The 20,637-nt window shown below is 43.9% G+C and overlaps 2 protein-coding genes across 7 annotated transcripts in view; one reads left to right on the top strand and one right to left on the bottom strand.

Moving 5' to 3' along the window:
* The first annotated feature begins 3,924 nt into the window (after positions 1-3,924).
* Positions 3,925-9,545, top strand: LOC100135902 (caspase 6 precursor). Of its 4 annotated transcripts, none has more exons than XM_090210294.1 (8): positions 3,925-4,036; positions 4,528-4,566; positions 5,281-5,323; positions 5,546-5,698; positions 5,830-5,906; positions 6,029-6,204; positions 6,481-6,631; positions 6,967-9,545. In XM_090210294.1, the coding sequence occupies exons 1-8, from the start codon at positions 4,006-4,008 to the stop codon at positions 7,203-7,205; spliced, it is 909 nt and encodes a 302-aa protein (XP_090066420.1). In that variant the 5' UTR covers positions 3,925-4,005; the 3' UTR covers positions 7,206-9,545. The 4 variants fall into 4 exon arrangements, with proteins under 4 accessions (XP_090066420.1, XP_036845209.1, XP_036845208.1 ...); XM_036989314.2 differs by having other exon boundaries at positions 4,522-4,566; positions 5,549-5,698; XM_036989313.2 differs by having other exon boundaries at positions 4,522-4,566.
* The window catches only part of LOC110497334 (calcium uniporter protein, mitochondrial), a 26,460-nt gene continuing 14,679 nt past the window's right edge, over positions 8,857-20,637 (bottom strand). The window contains exons 2-8 of one of the 3 annotated variants that reach the window (XM_090210291.1): positions 13,992-14,064; positions 13,525-13,695; positions 13,041-13,145; positions 11,678-11,844; positions 11,221-11,424; positions 10,126-10,242; positions 8,857-9,998 (exon numbers count right to left, since the gene is read on the bottom strand). In XM_090210291.1, the coding sequence (XP_090066417.1) occupies positions 9,921-9,998; positions 10,126-10,242; positions 11,221-11,424; positions 11,678-11,844; positions 13,041-13,145; positions 13,525-13,695; positions 13,992-14,064 (915 nt within the window). In that variant the 3' untranslated portion in view covers positions 8,857-9,920. Of the gene's footprint in view, positions 9,999-10,125; positions 10,243-11,220; positions 11,425-11,677; positions 11,845-13,013; positions 13,231-13,524; positions 13,696-13,991; positions 14,065-20,637 lie in introns of all 3 variants that reach the window. The other 2 variants (XM_090210292.1, XM_090210290.1) reach the window with 2 other exon arrangements.

Here is a 20,637-nt window from a genome sequence, read left to right as displayed (position 1 = left end):
TATAGAACTGCAATGTCGAGGGAGCCAGTGTAACCGATGTGAAATGGCCGGCTAGTTAACAGGGTGTGTGCTAATTGCGTTTCAATCGGTGACGTCACTCGCTCTGAGACCTTGAAGTAGTTGCTCTGCAAGGGTCGCGGCTTTTGTGGAGCGATGGGTAATGATGCTTTGAGGGTGGGGCGAGGAGAGGGACGGAAGCTATACTGTTACATTGGTGCCGTGACCCGGGTCACTGGTTGCTGCGGAAAAGGAGGAGGTCAAAAGGGGGGTGAGTGTAACCGATGTGAAATGACTACGCGCTAATAGCGTTTCAATGGGAGACGTCACTCGCTCTGAAACCTTGAAGCAGTTGTTCCCCTTGCTCTGCAAGGGCCGTGGCTTTTGTGGAGCGATGGGTAACGATGCTTCGAGGGTGGCTGTTGTTGTGTGCAGAGGATCCCTGGTTCGAGCCCAGGAAGGGGAGAGGGAAGGAAGCTATACTGGTACACCAGCACACAAGCATTTCACTGCACCTTTTATACCTGCTGTAAACTGTATACATGACAAATAACATTTGATTGTTATTAATTTTCTGTGTGTCTGTATAACATGATCTGCTCGTGTTTTCAGAGTGTGACAATACTGCAACCCTGCTGTTTAATTCTGTCATGTGCATGAGGTGTAAACCCTACATTGACAGCCAGAGAGACTCCTGCAGTCTCCTACACCTCCGCTGTTTTCAATCAGGATCTCAGAGGATCTCCTCATTACCTGTGTCTGCTATGGGTCCGTGGTCAAACGACCACTCCTCATCACGGTCAAACGCTCCCTATAACACTTCTGCGAGCAGGCCTTTCTAATCGACCTGGCCCAGGTATCCTGGAAGGATATTGACCTCATCCCGTCAGTCGAGGATACCTGGTCATTCTTTAAAAATAATTTCCTCACCATCTTAGATAAGCATACCCCTTCAAAAAATGCAGAACTAAGAACAGATATAGCCCTTGGTTCACTCCAGACCTGACTGCCCTAGACCAGCACAAAAACATCCTGTGGCGGACTGCCATAGCATCGAATAGTCCCCACGATATGCAACTGTTCAGGGAAGTCAGGAACCAATATACGCAGTCAGTCAGGAAAGCAAAGGCTGTTTTTTTCAAACAGAAATTTGCATCCTGTAGCTCTAACTCCCAAAACTTTGGGGACACTGTAAAGTCCATGGAGAACAAGAGCACCTCCTCCCAGCTGCCCACTGCACTGAGGCTAGGTAACACGGTCTCCACTGATAAATCTATGATAATCAAAAATGTCAATAATCATTTCTCAACGGCTGGCTATGCCTTCCCCCTGGCTACTCCAACCCCGGCCAACAGCTCCGCCCCCCGCAGCTACTCTCCCAAGCCTCCCCAGCTTCTCCTTCACCCATATCCAGACAGCAGATGTTCTGAAAGAGCTGGAAAACCTGGACCAGAACAAATCAGCTGGGCTAGACAATCTGGACCCTCTCTTTCCAAAACTATCTGCCGCCATTGTTGCAACCCCTATTACCAGCCTGTTCAACCTCTCTTTCGTATCGTCCAAGATCACTAAAGATTGGAAAGCTGCCGTGGTCATCCCCCTCTTCAAAGGAGGTGACACCCTAGACCCAAACTGTTACAGACCCATATCTATCCTGCCCTGCCTATCTAAAGTCTTCGAAAGCCTAGTTAATAAACAGATCACTGACCATTTCGAATCCCACCATACCTTCTCCGCTGTGCAATCCGGCTTCCGAGCCGGTCACGGGTGCACCTCAGCCATGCTCAAGGTACTAACTGATATCAAAACCGTCATCGATAAAAGACAGTACTGTGCAGCTGTCTTCATCGACCTGGCCAAGGCTTTCAACTCTGTCAATCACCGAATTCTTATCGGCAGACTCAATAGCCTTGGTTTTTCTAATGACTGCCTCGCCTGGTTCACCAACTACTTTGCAGAAAGAGTTCAGTGTGTCAAATCGGAGGGCATATTTTCCGGACCTCTGGCCAGTCTATGGGGGTGCCACAGGGTTCAATTCTCGGGCCTGCTCTTTTCTCTGTATATATCAATGATTTTGCTCTTGCTGCGGGCGAATCCCTGATCCACCTCTACGCAGACGACACCAGTCTGTATACTTCTGGCCCTTCCTTGGACACTGTGCTAACTAACCTCCAAATGAGCTTCAATGCCATACAATACTCCTTCCGAGGCCTCCAACTGCTCTTAAACGCTAGTAAAACATAATGCATGCTTTTCAACCATTCGCTGCCCGTACCCGCCCGCCCGACTAGCATCACCACCCTGGACGGTTCCGACCTAGACTATGTGGACAACTATAAATACCTAGGTGTCTGGCTAGACTGTAAACTCTCCTTCCAGACTCATATTAAACATCTCCAATCCAAAATCAAATCTAGAATCGGCTTTCTATTTTGCAACAAAGCCTCCTTCACTCACGCCGCCAAACTTACCCTAGTAAAACTGACTATCCTACCGATCCTCGACGATGTCATCTACAAAATAGCTTCCAACACTCTACCCAGCAAACTGGATGCAGTCTATCACAGTGACATCCGTTTTGTTACCAAATCACCTTATACCACCCACCACTGCGACCTGTATGCTCTAGTCGGCTGGCCCTTGCTACATATTCGTCACCAGACCCACTGGCTCCAGGTCATCTATAAGTCAATGCTAGGTAAAGCTCCACCTTTTCCCAGTACACTGGTCACGATAACGATAACACGTAGCACACGTTCCAGCAGGTATATCTCACTGATCATCCCCAAAGCCAACACCTAATTTGGCCGCCTTTCCTTCCAGTTCTCTGCTGCCAGTGACTGGAACGAATTGCAAAAATGGCTGAAGTTGGAGACTTTTATTTCCCTCACCAACTTTAAACATCAACTATCTGAGCAGCTAACCGGTCACTGCAGCTGTACATAGTCCATCTGTCAATAGCCCACACAATCTACCTACCTCATCCCCATACTGTTTTTATTTTATTTACTTTTCTGCTCTTTTGCACACCAGCATCTCTTCTTGCACATCATCATCTGCTCATTTATCACTCCAGTGTTAATCTGCTAAATTGTAATTATTCGCTCCTATGGCCTATTTATTGCCTCCCTCCTCATGCCTTTTGCACACACTGTATATAGACTCTTTTTTCTACTGTGTCATTGACTTGTTTGTGCTATTGGCTCGTTTATTTTTTTACTCCATGTGTAACTCTGTGTTGTTGTCTGTGTCACACTGCTTTGCTTTATCTTGGCCAGGTCGCAGTTGTAAATGAGAACTTGTTCTCAACTCGCCTACCTGGTGAAATAAAGGTGAAATATATATATATTAAAGTGCACACTTAGCTGACATTTGACGTTCGTTGAGCTTTCCTCCTTCACAGGCATACTGAAACATGTATTTTGTTTTTACAGTATCCCTCTGCATAATGTCACACCCTGAAACATGTTTTATATTATCCTGAACAAAAATATAAATCGATACCACAACCGCAGACCACGTGTAACCACGCCAACCCAGGACCTCCACATCTGGCTTCTTCACCTACGGGATCGTCTGAGGCCAGCCACCCGGACAAGAGGAATATTTCTGTCTATAATAAAGCCCTTTTGTGGGGAAAAAGTCCGTCTCAGTGGCTTTGCCCCTGCCCAGTCATATAAAATCCATAGATCAGGGCCTAATTTATTTATTTTAATTTACTTATATGTACTGTAACTCAGCAAAATCGTTTAAATTGCTGCATGTCGCGTTTATATTTTTGTTTAGTATATATTTGACTCTGTTATACGGTTCTCAGTGGCTACAATTATACGGAAGTTGTAACGAGCAACGCTTGACTGCCATGCCCAGTTGCCAATTGTATCCAGTTTTTGAGTAGATCCGCCAATCAGCTTAAAGGGGCGGGAAGTGTCATTCTCCATCAGTGTTTGTTAAGCCGATACATTTTACACTTGCGTGTACACATTGAAAGGAGAGTAGACAGCAACCATGTCGTGTCCAGTGAATAAAGACACTAAAGGTAAGAAAAAGTCCTATTTGGAAGTTATAAAATACTATATGTATGTAGTGGTATTAGTAGTCTTGCAGTTTAATGTAATGTTGTGGTCACGGAAATCAAATAAGACAAATATGAAAGAAGAACTCTCAGAAGACATTTCGGAACCTTCCTGGGAAAGGAAACAAAAGAATAATACATCACTTGCTGAATGATGTCATGGATTTCACAATTCCCCCTCCATGTACTTCGCTTATCTCGAATATGTTTATAAGGTGTATGTACCGCATTATGTGTCAGTTTGTACTGTTGTTACAGTAGCAAAGATTGTTGTTCACTGTCAGATGAATCGCGTCACTACGCAATTGCCTGGGGACTAAGTTACTGACAGATAAGCACAGACCAGATTTTATATCAGGTGTTATGTCAATGTTATCAGTGTACAGACTTGTTTCACAGGTCTGTGAAATCTTACTGTATTGTCTCATGTGGGATTTGTCTCTTCCAAGTCACAGGAAGCTTGGAAAAAGACAACAAAACATCCCAGACGACAGGTGAGTATGTACGGCCGATATAAGGTTAGGTAGGTCTAGGTGCCCAATGCTTGTAGAGACATATGCAGATGTACATTTAAAACCAAAACAGAAAGACTGTTTGAGGTACTGTTTTAACGAAACTACCTTATCTCACGAAATGTCATTTTACGAGACTCAAAGTACACGCTAATTATGTAATGGTTAACACAAACCTGTAGTTATTTCTCCGTTTGGCGTTTGCACTGAGCAATCACCTGAATCAAAGCAGTATACCCTCTTGTTCTCTCATTAATAACCCTTAACACAAGGAACATGAGGAAATGGAACAGCAGACGTTCCCCTTCATGCTTCACCCCACACCTGCAACAGCAGCACAAGTAAAGAGCATGTAAGATAGGAGAGCTTTGTCACTTTTTCTACTGGTCTTAACACCTGCAACCAGCCCATTGAAAACCACCAGGACTGGGTGCTTATTGAACAATGGCTGCTTGGCCCTGGAGTTGTAGCCTAATTCACAAACCTGTTTGCAGAGCTTAACATCAGACCCCCCCCCCCCCCCCCCCCCCCCCAAAATAAATCTGATCCCAAAAGCTTTGGAGACAATTTGCATCGAAACTGCCGAATGTTGAGATCTCAGAAAGCTGTAAAACCACTAGGCCTTTGAGAAGTCATAAGATAAATATTCATTCAAGATTGTCCTGTTCAGATCGTATGTTCCTTTCTCTTTATCAGGTCCTAGTGAGAACCTTACAGAAACAGATGGGTATTTCTGCAGGTAACTATTAGTAATGATATTACTCATTACAGTGTTATAAATGACTTGAATGTAATGAACACCTGGTTGAAATAAGACTTGAAGTGAACAGATAGTTCCTAATTTTTTGTGGTAACATAAGAAAGCTACACTTTCTCTTAACAAATGTCTCTCGTTCAGCTACACCCACTATGGCATAACAAGGTATTGGTATTGACAGGGGAGCATGTGTTTTTCCTTCAGCAGTTCTTTCTCTATGGACCCTGCGGAGGAGTACAAGATGAACCACAAGCGGCGAGGCCTGGCTCTCATCTTCAACCAGGAGCACTTCTTCTGGCATCTGAGGATGCCCCCCCGCAACGGGACCAATGCTGACCGCTCCAATCTGGTCAAAAGGTATACATGGCATCAGATAGGACCGTGCTTCATAACTCCCTATAGACCGGTTCAGTCAACTGTAGTGCTGATGGAGTTGTTTAAAATGTTCTTTGCCTAACCATGTTTGACACTTGATTTTTCTGATTCAGATTTGAGGACTTGAACTTTGAAGTGCAGGCCTTTGATAATCTGAAGGTGGAGGAAGTTCTGGATCAAATCAGTCAGGGTAAGCAGCACTTCTAGTCCTTCGATACCACCTCAAATCATCCGCTTAACACAGATACTGTATCAGTCACAGTCGGTATTATACTTCAGAATAAGAAATGATACATGTCTGATACTCTATAGCGGCTGAGGCCAACCATGCTGATGCAGACTGCTTCGTGTGCGTCTTTCTGAGCCACGGAGAGAACGACCACGTCTATGCTTACGACGACAAGATCGCTATCCAGGACATCACTGCCCTGTTCAAAGGAGACAAGTGTAAGAGCCTGGTGGGCAAGCCCAAGATCTTCATACTACAGGTAAGAGGTCAGATGATGAGATACCTTTTGAATAGATCCATTTGAGATGGTAACCTTTGACATTCAGTACTGTTGACTCATAGACCTAGAGACCATATCTGATGTTTGGGGGCCGGTGAAGGCATATCTTCCTCAGACACACTACTATTATTTGTAAACATTTATCCACATAACCACAAATATTTACTGCTAAATATATATATTTTTTATATATATAACCACCATCATATTGACGTTTTGACTGTTTTTGGTTCCTGATTTGATTGACACCGACAGGCGTGCCGTGGGGACAAGCATGACGATCCAGTGACCCCCATGGACGTGGTGGACAGCGAGGTGAAGACCAACGAGGTGGTGGTGGACGCTGGGGTGGTCTACACCCTCCCTGCTGGCGCTGACTTCATCATGTGTTACTCTGTGGCTGAAGGTGAGGAACACATGGCACAGCTGATAGTCCATTACAGAAAACAAGAAGAAATACTGTAAACCTTGTGGTCGTAAATGAGGATAGATGCATAGATCAGTGATACATGGAGAATAAAGACATTCATTATTTTAATTCCTTATCAACAGACTCAGTTACTATTTTGTACCCAACTCCTTCTTACTGTGACTTGTATACAGTTATGCTGTTTAGACAATATCCTAAATAAGTTTCACTGTGTTTGTGTAATGGTGTTTGATCACTTGATTATCCTTTGCTTCTCATTTGGATTAATGGAATACAGATCTACCATACTTGTTCCCGGTCTCCCTGTGCAGGCTACTATTCCCACCGCGAGACGATCAACGGCTCCTGGTACATCCAGGACCTGTGTGGGGCCATGTGGAAGTTCGGAGATTCCCTGGAGTTCACGGAGCTCCTGACCCTGGTCAACAGGAAGGTGTCCATGAGGAGCGTCGGGAATTGTAACGACAAGACCGCCATCGGGAAGAAACAGGTCCCCTGCTTCGCGTCCATGCTCACCAGGAAGCTCTACTTCCGACCCAAGAAGCAGTAAGGTTTCCATCCACTGGGCAGCTATTACGTCATTCCTGAATCCTGCTGTAGTTGTTTTGAATGTTTTTTGGGGAGAAAGGTGGTCCTTGACTATAATGTCTGGTGGTTCTTTTTGTTAAACGTTTGTCTACATTATTTCGATGTTTGTCTTGAGAACCATGAAATACACTTCATCAAACTGTGCATATTCCCTTTATTCTAATCTTCTTTCCTATGAAACCAAATGGAGATCATGTCATTGGCTGATGATTGTGTATGCAGTGTTATTTTAACACACATTCTGTGGTGGCAAAACTGACCTAAAACAAAGCATGTACTATACTGGTGAAACCTGCTTGGCTGCTCGGCTTCAGGCTTTCCCTGTTGGTGTTGACAGAGGTCATGGGATGTACCTGCAGGGCAGGTAAAAGAGTGACATGAGAATGGTAATTTGAGCATTAACATTTCAAATGACTTTATTCTCAGTCTGTTTGTGGATAGCTATTTGTTAAGAGGGGATTCTTAGTCAGTAAAGGATTTTGCATCACCAGTCCCTTAAGGCCTTTCTCGAGAGAATACTGCTAATTCTTAGCATTGAGTAGTGGGTCCCTGGGCTTGATTTGTTTACATCAACTATCTGTGTCAAATATACAAAGAAATGTGCACATCGTTTAAAGGAAGAAGTGGCTCTGGGGTTAAATCCCTGCCTCTTGTGCTTTAGTCTACTACACATTTGCGCAAATGTCAAAATGACCAAGATAAGTGTTAGTTCCTGAAGTGTATTCATGGGGAAATCCCTTAAAAAAATAAACACTTAGTATCTCTCTTGAGATACAGGCATCTTCTCGCATAACCACTGCTGGTTACAGGGATGTGAACCCCAGGTATTAACCCTCATCAGTCCTCCAACCACTACAGTGTCAATAGAACCACACTTCAGTGACTGGGATCAAACCCATAATCTCACAGGAACAAGCCTTAAATCTGTGCCACCGATAGCTTCACACTTCAAAACACATATATTCATATGGTTGACATCGACAACGTACACTAAATCACAAGAGTAGAGATTTGAACCCACAACAGCTTGGTTGCAGGGCTGAGATTTAACCCCAAATCCTTCACACTTGAAGTGCTTCTCTTTGTATGTTAGACATCGACAGTTACAGAAACTGTCAATCAAGCACAATATATATGGATTAAACCCACAACCTCCAACCTATTACGCCAGGGACCCACTGTACCCACTGCCCCATTTGGTCCTCTGTAGTAGACAAGATGAAAAGACAGACAATGTGCCTCAATATGTTGTCTCCCCACTTGTTCTGTCAAAAGGGAATTTGTGTTGTTTCTGTTTGTACTTGGTTGTGCTTAGCCTTTACAACTCAAATGTAGTTTTACATGTTTTGAAAGTGGCAGGCTAAACGTGAACAAATTCCAATGTGGAAAGTACCTCAGGGAGTCAAGTGTCTAAAAGACATTAAGTAAACACTGCAGGTTTGGTCACATGACCTACGGTGCTACTCTGACTCAGGAAAATCAGTCCTATACATTGTTTACTGCCACTATGGTGCCTTTGTTTGGTCATTCAAATCAATGGCCTTTTAATTAACTATAAAAAATAACAGCTTTTTACCATTGTTCTTTGTTATTGAGGGTATTTGACAACTGTGTTCAACTTAAGATCACTTTATTGGTCAATTACACCCCCCCCACATCCCATCTGGGCTGGGATTGGAAACCATCTGGTTGCTGGCTCGCATCTCTAACCACTTGGCTACCTGTCGCTCCAATACTGAACAACTTTAACAGTACCAATCTTTTTAAATACCATTTTTATACACCACATGACTACAGGCATATTCTTCAGCCAGAAAATATGTGCAAGTGTGCATTATATAACTCAGATAAGACAACTCAGGGTACCAATCAACCGACCATCTCATGTTTAACAAATAAATAATTGTTAGTCACTTGTGAGATATTTACTAAAGCAATGACAATGCATGAGGTATTACTCATTTGTATGTGAACCTGAGTGCTGGACACCAATTCATGTTTCTATTTCTGAATTGTTCAAGAAAATGAGGACCATTTTAGTCTCCATGGGTGAATATAAGGAACTTCTGCTTGGTAAGAGTAATGTACTTTTCTCGTTTTGTGGTCCACCAGGGAAATGTATCTCTGACCTTTTGGGAGATTGGGTTTGCACTAATAGCATTTGGAGAGGTGCGTGGGGCTCCTATTGAGTTAGAATCTCTCATTTATAAAATGACAGTTGTAAAACTGTTGAAATATGTTTGGGGTTTTGATGATTGAAACAAAAGTCTGAATTGAGGTGCAATAAAATATTGAAATGTAATTTGTGTTCAGTCTCAGTTCCTCTTAATCTTTGTAAACGTTCAGAATGGATCATCTCATTATATACACATCATCACTATTCATAACTTTGCTCTTCTATAGAAATGACACTAGCTACTATATTGATTTACGGCAATGGCCAGGAATGCAGAGAAAATATGGTTAGTATTCAGGAAGATGCTTTCTCATATGATATTTATTACTTTACTTCTATTACCACAAATGACTTCCAACATTGTAACCGGTGTAAACTAAAACTCTAAAATGATCTGCAGGGTTAGTAAGAAAAATGCATTGTTATCAAAATAAAAGGGAAGAAATGCTGCTGCTCAGTAGTCCTTCAGTTTGACGGTGTGTGTGTGTGTGGTGCTGCTCTTCATGGCTGGCTCTGGATCTGTTCTACAGGGAGCTGAAGTTGGGTTGGATTCCTTAGACGTCTCAAATCTTCTTCCACCTAAGGATGACACACACACACACGATCAGCAGAAGCCCCTTTATAGACTGAATACATCAGTGGAAAGTCCAATAAGCAGTGAGCAGAAATTCTGAAGTGCCTTGTATAAGTAAGTATAGCAACATACCGAAGCCAACTCCTCTCTCAGCTCATTGTACTTCTGCACGTTGAAGCGCTCCTTCTTGGCACCCTTGTGGAAGTAATACAGGAACTGCCTGTCTTTGGCATCTGGATACACATAATCCTACAGAGGACAACAACCATGATCCATCTGGATAGACATAATCCTACAGAGGACAACAACCATGATCCATCTGGATAGACATAATCCTACAGAGGACAACAACCATGATCCATCTGGATAGACATAATCCTACAGAGGACAACAACCATGATCCATCTGGATAGACATAATCCTACAGAGGACAACAACCATGATCCATCTGGATAGACATAATCCTACAGAGGACAACAACCATGATCCATCTGGTGCAGACTAACTTGTGTATCACTTCTCACTCATAGTTATCTGGGTTTAAATTCTAACTTGAGATAACTGAACCTCTGTGTAAATGATGCACGGATGTCATTAGGAGATATGATCAGAATACAGGTGATGCACCTCAAAGCGTAACAGAGGAATATTGGTTTGTATCAGCCTCCTTGTTGTGGCATGGATGTACACAGTTCGTACTGTACTTTTTGAAGATACTTACAAAAGTCTTATAAAATCATTTAGACGCAGGACACAGGTGCTGTGGGACCAACTGGAAGGTTTACCGGTCAGACCATGTCGTGCTTCTTCTATGCAGTGCATGCTATACACATTGCAGCCACAGGAGGGCAGACATACGTGGAGATTTCTCTGTTACACTTCTAAGTGCTTATCACCTGTGTTTTGATTTCATCAACCATTGATGTCAATGCAGAGGTTTGTAGAAGTTTGACTGCACACAGTTATCTAAAGTTAGAACTCAACCCTGATAATTACTGCCTTCATACTGTACAGCGTATGGCAATGAAGGTCACTTATGAGAACTTGACTACTCCAAGTTGTTGTAAGGAGACCAGGTGTGACTGAAATGAAAATGAAAGCCTTTTGTTCAAGTGCCCTGTAGTGACAGTACTTTTTGTGCACACAAGGGGGAGACACTGTCTTGACTACTTGTATTGAGACCGTGCTGGACATGGGTCTTCCTGTCCTTCCAGTCCTGTACTGTACCTGCTTGGTGAGGACATAGTAGGAGAAGACTCCGATGCTGGTGCAGTAGGTGAGGAAGTAGGTGACGGGCTCCATGACATCCCAGGAGTACACCCACCAGGTGAGCCAGGCCAAGGCCCCGCCCTGCACAGACAGCAGGGCCACACCTGTCCACAGAGTCCTGGAGGAGTGGAACTCTGCACTGCGCGCCAGCTGTGCCTTCACCTGTACAGGGAACGCACAGGAGACAGAGGTTACTAGTGATAGCTAAAACAAACTCTCACACTCATGCAATCTTATCTTTGAAGATTTACCGCGACAGCTTTATGGTTGTCGACCAAAGGGATAGGTAGTAGGAGTCACACAGAGATGAGACAAGAGACGCAAGAGAGAGAAAAAAAGAGAGGAGATACTGACAGACAGAAGGAAAGAGAAAGAACAAGAGAGAAACGGAGTCAGAAGTACACCCCTCCGGTACCTGTTCCAGAGGTAAGAGGTCCTGTTTGAGTCCATCCAGTCTCTCCAGCAGCTGCCTCTCCTTCAGCAGGTGGTGGTCAGGCAGGTGGAGGGCCGTGTGGAGCAGCTGCACCATGTGCTTCATGTCCTCCACGTCCACCACATGCTCACTGGACACACTGGACGCCTCTGGACACACAACATGGGTGGAATTCATTACAACACAGTCACTCTGGGAACTCATGGCAAAATGATTATTATTACACTGGGAACATGGATCACTATTCCACCCCAGACTGGAGGTTGATAATGACGATGAGGAGGAGGATGAGGATCCTGCTGATACTCAAGTGACTAATGATGTTTCTTTTTAGAATTACTGATAAAGATCAATTGATATCTCATCCTCATCCTCTGTAGATGTGTGATCTGTGGTCCTCTGTAGCTGTGTGATCGGTGGTCCTCTGTAGCTGTGTGATCTGTGGTCCTCTGTAGCTGTGTGATCTGTGGTCCTCTGTAGCTGTGTGATCTGTGGTCCTCTGTAGATGTGTGATCTGTGGTCCTCTGTAGATGTGTGATCTGTGGTCCTCTGTAGATGTGTGATCTGTGGTCCTCTGTAGATGTGTGATCTGTGGTCCTCTGTAGATGTGTGATCTGTGGTCCTCTGTAGCTGTGTGATCTGTGGTCCTCTGTAGCTGTGTGATCTGTGGTCCTCTGTAGCTGTGTGATCTGTGGTCCTCTGTAGCTGTGTGATCTGTGGTCCTCTGTAGCTGTGTGATCTGTGGTCCTCTGTAGCTGTGTGATCTGTGGTCCTTTGTAGCTGTGTGATCTGTGGTCCTCTGTAGCTGTGTGATCTGTGGTCCTCTGTAGCTGTGTGATCTGTGGTCCTCTGTAGCTGTGTGATCTGTGGTCCTCTGTAGCTGTGTGATCTGTGGTCCTCTGTAGCTGTGTGATCTGTGGTCCTCTGTAGCTGTGTGATCTGTGGTCCTTTGTAGCTGTGTGATCTGTGGTCCTCTGTAGCTGTGTGACTGTGGTCCTCTGTAGCTGTGTGACTGTGGTCCTCTGTAGCTGTGTGATCTGTGGTCCTCTGTAGCTGTGTGACTGGTGGTCCTCTGTAGCTGTGTGACTGTGGTCCTCTGTAGCTGTGTGACTGTGGTCCTCTGTAGCTGTGTGACTGTGGTCCTCCGTAGCTCAGTTGGTAGAGCATGTTGCTTGCTACGCCAGGATAGTGGGTTCGGTTCCCGGGACCAACCATATTTAAAATATAAACACGCACAACTAAGTTGTTTCAGAATAAAGCGGCTGCCAAATGGCATTTATTATTATGTCATCATCATCTCTTAAACTGTTTAAACTACCTATGTTTTGGGAAAGAGTTGCTTCACCTCTTTCAGGGGAGTGGATGTTGTATACAGCATCATTGATGAGGAGCTGGAAGTCTTTGTCCAGGAGACTGTCTATAGAGGTGCTGTTAGCTACCCGTGCACCATCTGTAGGAGACAGGAGGATAACAGATGGATATAGTGTCTACAGGGGTGGTGTCTACAGGGGTGGTGTTAGCTACCCGTGCACCATCTGTAGGAGACAGGAGGATAACAGATGGATATAGTGTCTGTGTACACGACAGACAGTAGCCCATATTCATAAAGTATCTCAGAGTAGGTGTGCTGATCTAGGATCAGTTCTGCCCTGTCCATTAAATCATATTCATTATTATTTAAAAGGCTGAACTGCTCCTAGATAGGCACTCATACTCTGAAATGCTTTATGAATACGGGCAAATGTTTGCATTTGAGTGTGTGTACACAACATTTGTGTGTGTACAACATATATTTATGTGTGTGTACAACATATTTGTGTGTGTCCTACCCTTGGTGAGCACAGAGGCAGAGGTGACTCCTGGGTCTTCTCTCTGCAGGTCGTGGATCAGGTCTCCTACAGTCATTAACATGGGCCTGAGGAAGAACAGACAGCTCTCCTGCCTGGAGGGTAGCGGCACAGCCAGCACCGGTCGTCCATGTTTATACTGCAACACCACATCTAGACCGCAGACAGAGAAAAACACAGGTAAAATGGGCAGTTAATGGCCTTGTGTTTAAAGTACAATGCAGCACATTCTCACCGTTTTAAATAACTGAGGTCATTGCATACAACAATATATGGATTGTCTCTGCGTTTATTAATAGTGATATGAACAGTCTACCAAAGATTACAATTCTAAAGCCTTTCATCATCGGCTGGCACTTTAGAATAAAGAACTGCACTGTGTGTAAAGTCAAGGCAGCCATAGTAATACATTAATTGTAGAAAGGTGCACTGTAATGCCAGTATCATACCACTAGAGGGTGCTACAGTACTGCAGAAGACCACTTGGGGAGGACATCTCCACTGTGGCTGTCTGGGATGGATCTGAAATGAGAGAGAACACAATACAGAAGGGATTTATTTGACCTTTATTTTAAACAGGGAGTCCCATTCAGACCAAGGTCTCTTTCAGAAGGAACCATTCGTACACAATTTACAAAATACAGATACTGTACATTTAAGAAACACAAATAACATTAAATCAGCAAATAGGTCTCCAATCAACATTATGAACAGCCCGAGAGGCACCAGAACATACTGTTACAAGGAACGCTGTAGATTTTTCCATACATGGGCGGCTTAGTGGCTTATCAGCTCAATATCATCAGTGTCAACAGAAGCCCTCCCTTGGCAAACGATCATGCTGCTAAAGACAGAAAGACAAACATTTGAAGTTCTACATGAATAAAATGAGTCGGAAAACGACCAGCTTCTATTCTACGTGACATCTTTGTTTTGCCATGAAATGTCTTGATTATCATTTTAAATGTAGCCATTCATTGCAAAAGTCATTATTACTGAGATACTGTGTGATGTAAACATTGAGATAAGGACATATTTCCAGAATCTAATTTCCAAGAAACTGCACCATCATCATTATATTACCGCAGCCTATCTTGCTACACCCCCCCCCATGAACCACAGAATAGCCTACACCCCCCCCCCCATGAACCACAGAATAGCCTACACCCCCCACATGAACCACAGAATAGCCTACACCCCCCCCATGAACCACATAATAGCCTACACCCCCCCCATGAACCACAGAATAGCCTACACCCCCCACATGAACCACAGAATAGCCTACACCCCCCCCCCATGAACCACAGAATAGCCTACACCCCCCCCCCCCCATGAACCACAGAATAGCCTACACCCCCCCCCATGAACCACAGAATAGCCTACACCCCCCACATGAACCACAGAATAGCCTACACCCCCCCCCATGAACCACAGAATAGCCTACACCCCCCCCCCCCCATGAACCACAGAATAGCCTACACCCCCCACATGAACCACAGAATAGCCTACACCCCCCACATGAACCACAGAATAGCCTACACCCCCCCCCCCCCCATGAACCACAGAATAGCCTACACCCCCCACATGAACCACAGAATAGCCTACACCCCCCCCCATGAACCACAGAATAGCCTACACCCCCCCCCATGAACCACAGAATAGCCTACACCCCCCACATGAACCACAGAATTGCCTACACCCCCCCCCCCCCCCCATGAACCACAGGATAGCCTACACCCCCCACATGAACCACAGAATAGCCTACACCCCCCCCCCAATCTCCACAGAGACGTAGCCTGGCTAAACCAGACTGAATGCTGATGCTTGAATAGCTGAAAATAGACAGAAAATGGTGCTGAAAGCCTCCAGGTTTCCATATCAACATCCCCACTACAGATTCATCCCCTTCTAGATCCCATGCTGAGTAATACAATGATTTGGAGTATTAGGTTTAATGGTTGGGAATATGTTGCTGGCACTGCAGCTGGAAGTAATGAAAGGAGCTGGTAAGATACGAACGTAGAGTAATAGCTGTGAAAATGTGTGTGTGTGTGTGTGTGTGTATGTATGTATGTATGTGTGTGTGTGTGTGCGCACGCACCTGTGTGTGTAAAGAGATTTTGTATAGTGCTACAATTATACCAACACAACTCCCAATAAGTATTGTGATGCCTTAGGCATGCATTCTGCCACTATTAAACACTTGGTCGTGTTAAATGTGAGAAATGAATAAGGGTTTTAGGTCATAACTGTTGAATTAATGATGTGCTTGCTACAGAACATTACCCCCATCCACACCATTAAAATGGAAATGACTCCACCCGGTAAGAAGAGGACTTGGAGGGTTTGCCAACGATGCCTAATGAACACTACAGCACCTTCTGGGCAGCAAAACCAAGTTGGTCCCCTTGTATTGGAAGCTTGTAAAGCGTGTGGCAGTCAAAGACACCACACAAAGGAGAGGACAGTATGGTCAGAGGGGTGGGAGCAGTGGCAACCCGTTTTTAGAGCCCCACCTGTTTTGAGACCCACATTTTAGGGGGGGGGGGGTACTTGCCATTAATACATGTTCCATAACAGTTTGCAAACAATGTAAATATATATATATATATATCATTGAGTTAATAAAGTCTCCATACAAACATGGTCTCTTTTTTGTTTTCTTGAGTAATGCAGCTCCACAATGCAGGTATTTTAGCCTTGCTCAGCGCTTTCTGTGGTGGTGGGGCGAGCCAGCAGAAAACATGGAGCGTTGCGCTGTGATTGGCTCAGTGTTCTGTCACTCATGGTGTCCCTACGTCACCACCAAGTCAAAGGGTAGAGCTGAAAATTCTAGCCCCTTGGGTGCTGCCATAGAGTTACATTAGAAGTGCCCATCCAGGAAGGCTCAAGGTCATTTGCTACAGATAAAATGACATCAAATAATTTTATATGTACAGTAGCTTTGATTGGACTGATCATGTCAACATCATACTTAGCTAAGTCTTAGCTAGCAGTAATCATCATGAATCAAGCCATTCCTTTTAAGATGTTGGGACAGCTTTATTTAGGCCCTAACAGTTTGTGGGCACTGTTGGCCACCGTTAGGTTATAGTGTAATTAATGTATTGTTCAGTGTTGTGAAGTGACTTTGCTGGGAGCATCCCACTTTTCATTTGTTTGCCCCACCAAGACTTACATGCTAAAAATCGCCACTGGATGGGAGATCTATAGACTTACACATCAGTAGTTAAGGTTAAGAGTAAGAAGGTAGGAAACACTGTTAAGAGGAGAGACATCCATGCCTTGAGTAGGGCAGGCTCCAGCAATAAGCAGTGTAGGTTACTTTCTAAATGTAACGCGCTATAGTTACTAGCGCCCGGGAAGATACCAATATCGCAAAGGTCCTTCAAAAACCTGCTGTATGTAAAATAGTGTGTGCTATTGCTTGGTGGAAAATAAATACATGTGACTCTGGGTGACAACATAATAATGTTTGTTTCCAGCATTAGGGCTCTTTTCCTAAAGAAGTTAAATCCGCGTTGTGTTTGGTTTCCTTGCCGTGATACTTACGAGTATCGCGATACAGGTATAGTCCCGGCCCTACTAGTTAACTGTCCAAAATTGTAATCAGTAATGTAATCCAATTCAATAATTGGATTCATAATGAATAAACAATGGTTTCAGTAGAAACTCTACTGGCTGTTAGTTGAAACTCATTATCTTGCGTCTAGGGATGGACATGTGTAATTTTGTACTTGAACGGACGAGCTAGCAATTTTATAACTCATTTCCTGCAATTCTACACATTCTGCCATAGGGTGGAAGCAAATGCTTGCCGTTTTTAATATGACAACTGATGATCAAACGGGCTCCGCCCTGGTCGGTAATTCCACCTTGCTTACTACAAGTTTAGATAGCTGGCCTCTAGACTAGTTTACCAATCTTTAAAAAATACAGCTGATATGGGCTAAAAGAGTGACAGCTGATGCACATCCAAATTTCGAAATGCACCTTGTGTATTCTATTATTCTAACTGTCAACAGTAAGTTGAGACACCGACTGAGTTCCAAAATGTAAAAAGGTATAAAATGGGCTGCCAGTTGCCCATCCCTATCCCTGACCTGAGCTATAAACCCCCTAAACATAGTTCCACACTGAAAATATGCTAAAACTGTTTGATAAAGACAAAGAGCATATTTTGTTCAGCATCATTATTTATTTAACCCTTATTTTACCAGGTCAGTTGACTGAGAACACATTCTCATTTACAGCAACAATCTGGGGAATAGTTACAGGGAAGATGAAGGGAGATGAATGAGCCAATTGTAAACTACGGATGATTAGGTGACCGTGAAGGTATGAAGGCCAGATTGGGAATTTAGCCAGGACACCAGGGTTAACACCCCTACTCTTACGATAAGTGACATGGGATCTTTAGTGACCACAGAGACTCAGGACACCCGTTTAACGTCCCATTCCAAAAAAACTGCCTCCTACACCGGGTAAGCGTATACCTACTCTCCAAACAGATGTCGTGGCTGTAACTCATCCCCATGCAGTGTTCAGAGTGGAATTGTTCATCCATTTTGAACATCTCAAAGAAGCAGGCAGAATAAACTAAATCAAACATCTGTACATGGAAAAGACAGATTTCAACCCGTTTTAAATAAATCACTGAGAATAACTGTACCAGGCACGAGATGTGTATCATTCACACTGGCAACTACTTTTATTTGGAAAAATATTCTGTTCCATTTTATTCTGTTGTATTACATAATGTCTTTTTTTTACTATAAAATAGCTGTGTCTTGACTGTGGTAGGGCTCAAGAAATAAGAGCATCTTGTCTGCTACATTAACAAAACAAGGCTATGCCATTGCACAGCCATAGGCGTCTACAAGCAAGCTCCACTGCGTTCCAGGCCACTGTGTTCCACGATATACTATAACCAGTTGATATTACAGATTATGTTCCAGGATATACTATAACCAGTTGATATTACAGATTGTGTTCCAGGATATAATATAACCAGTTGATAATACAGATTCAATAAATTAATCTTAAATAGCACTTGTTTTTTTTAAATGACTAATGACTGTATACAGTATATGGTCCAATTTAGCAATTAGGATTTGTTATCTGTAATGGTTATGATAAATTAGACTCTATTGTGATCTGTTGGAATATATGTAAATGTGCACATCATTTACTCCAGTGTGGGCATTGTGTTCTAAAAATACTGAAACGGTCAGATTGTGCATTCAGTCAAGCACTAGTGACCACAGCCGCAATTCAGGGGCAAAATATTCCCTCCCTTTTATCGTTCTCATTTGTGAAATGCTTTTTGTGGTGACGGGGACTGGAGAGGCATTTGAGCACTGTGACGTTTATTTGTGTGTTAGTGTGTACGTGTGTGTGTGTGACTGTGGTGTGTGCGTGTGCACATTTGTTTGTCTACATTTGTGTGTATGCATGTGTGCGTTTGTCTGTTGTGTGTGTGTTTTATACATATGAAAAGTGCATGGCTAAGGAGCCGAGCGTCAAACTCAGAGGCCGAGGTCATTTATCTCTGGGGTGAAGACGCGCTGTGCATAGGGATATACCGCTGACGACAGCGGATTCAACACCTGGAAATCTGTAAGCAGTCAGTTTCAAAGCCATGTTGCACCGTTCCCATCATACAACACATCAAATGGGAGATGACGGTCATGGTGGAACAGGAACACACTCAGCGCTATAGAATTAATACCGTAATACAGTATTCCCTTCATATATCAATGGGGTGACAGAACGTATTGGCCTTCATTAAGAGCTATAGAATTAATACCGTAATACAGTATTCCCTTCATATATCAATGGAGTGACAGAACGTATTGGCCTTCATTAAGAGCTATAGAATGAATACCGTAATACAGTATTCCCTTCATATATCAATGGAGAGACAGAACGTATTGGCCTTCATTAAGAGCTATAGAATTAATACCGTAATACAGTATTCCCTTCATATATCAATGGAGTGACAGAACGTATTGGCCTTCATTAAGAGCTATAGAATTAATACCGTAATACAGTATTCCCTTCATTATCAATGGGTGACAGAACGTATTGGCCTTCATTAAGAGCTACAGAATGAATAATCCTGCAGGTTTCTTACTTCCCAGCCAAGCACCTGGGGGTTTAGATGAGCCACTCATTTAGCCCTCAGCGAGACACGGGCCGAGTCAAGTGCAATTCAAACAAGAGGGACGACTCCATCAGCATCACCAGCGATGTTCAATTAGACGTGCACTCTTCCACCACATCTCGCCGCCTGTGAAATAAAAACACAAATCCCCATCCTCTCTCCCCTGCCTCCCTCATCCAATCAATATGCACGGTGTTGAGGTAACTGCTGCAGCCACAACGCCCTGGCCCTTCGGTGACATTCACACATTTTGTGACTCCTTCAAGGAACAGAGGCTAGTAGCTACAGCTGATATTTCTCAACTTCTGTTCCTTCATCTCTCATTTCTTATCTCCAAATGTAATATTCCATATCTCAAAACAATAGACTGCATGATGGAACAGATTCCACCCCAGAGGAACTAGATTCACTTTGAGTGGTTTGTTCTCAGAGTCAGACACAGCACAGTGGCATCATGATAAACTGTCCTTTCCTCCTTCACTTGTATACAGTCAGCCAGGAGTTCAAAGTGATATGCTCTGTTTCACCACTAGCAGTTTGGAGTCCAGGCCAGAATTTAAGTTGGTTTTCAGAGGGTCAGTACAGCAGCAGCTTGGTGATAAACTGTCCTTTCCTCCTGAGTAAGGTGGAGCAGCCATAGCCAGTAGTGTTCATCAGGGGACATCATGGTGATTGATTGGTGACAGTCACAGGCTGGCTAATTTCTCCAGTGGCCGGCCGGCCGACAGGCAGGCAGGCAGGCAGGACCAGACCCAGTTATTATGGCTCCTGTCACAGGCTGAGCTATGACCCCTCGTGGGGGCCCTGTTTCAGTACCCACCACCCACTATACCACAACCCAGGTTTCTAACACCATCTCATGCTGAATGGTCCCTTTGCCACTTTTCCCCAATAGGCATTCCTGTAGATCTGAACGTCTCTGATGGGTG

Source organism: Oncorhynchus mykiss, chromosome 19, assembly GCF_057628025.1.
Source record: "Oncorhynchus mykiss isolate SJ-2025 chromosome 19, ASM5762802v1, whole genome shotgun sequence".
Taxonomy (NCBI): Eukaryota; Metazoa; Chordata; class Actinopteri; order Salmoniformes; family Salmonidae; genus Oncorhynchus; species Oncorhynchus mykiss.
Note: the sequence above shows the minus strand (reverse complement) of the source record. Positions and strands in the feature narration are given on the sequence as shown.

Excerpts from the sequence above, each read along its gene's own strand:
- LOC100135902 (XM_036989313.2), top strand. The coding sequence starts at position 4,006 with ATGTCGTGTCCAGTGAATAAAGACACTAAAG. Across the intron at positions 4,567-5,280 it reads CAAAACATCCCAGACGACAG|GTCCTAGTGAGAACCTTACA; the intron begins GTGAGTATGTAC and ends TCTCTTTATCAG. Across the intron at positions 6,632-6,966 it reads GTGTTACTCTGTGGCTGAAG|GCTACTATTCCCACCGCGAG; the intron begins GTGAGGAACACA and ends CTCCCTGTGCAG.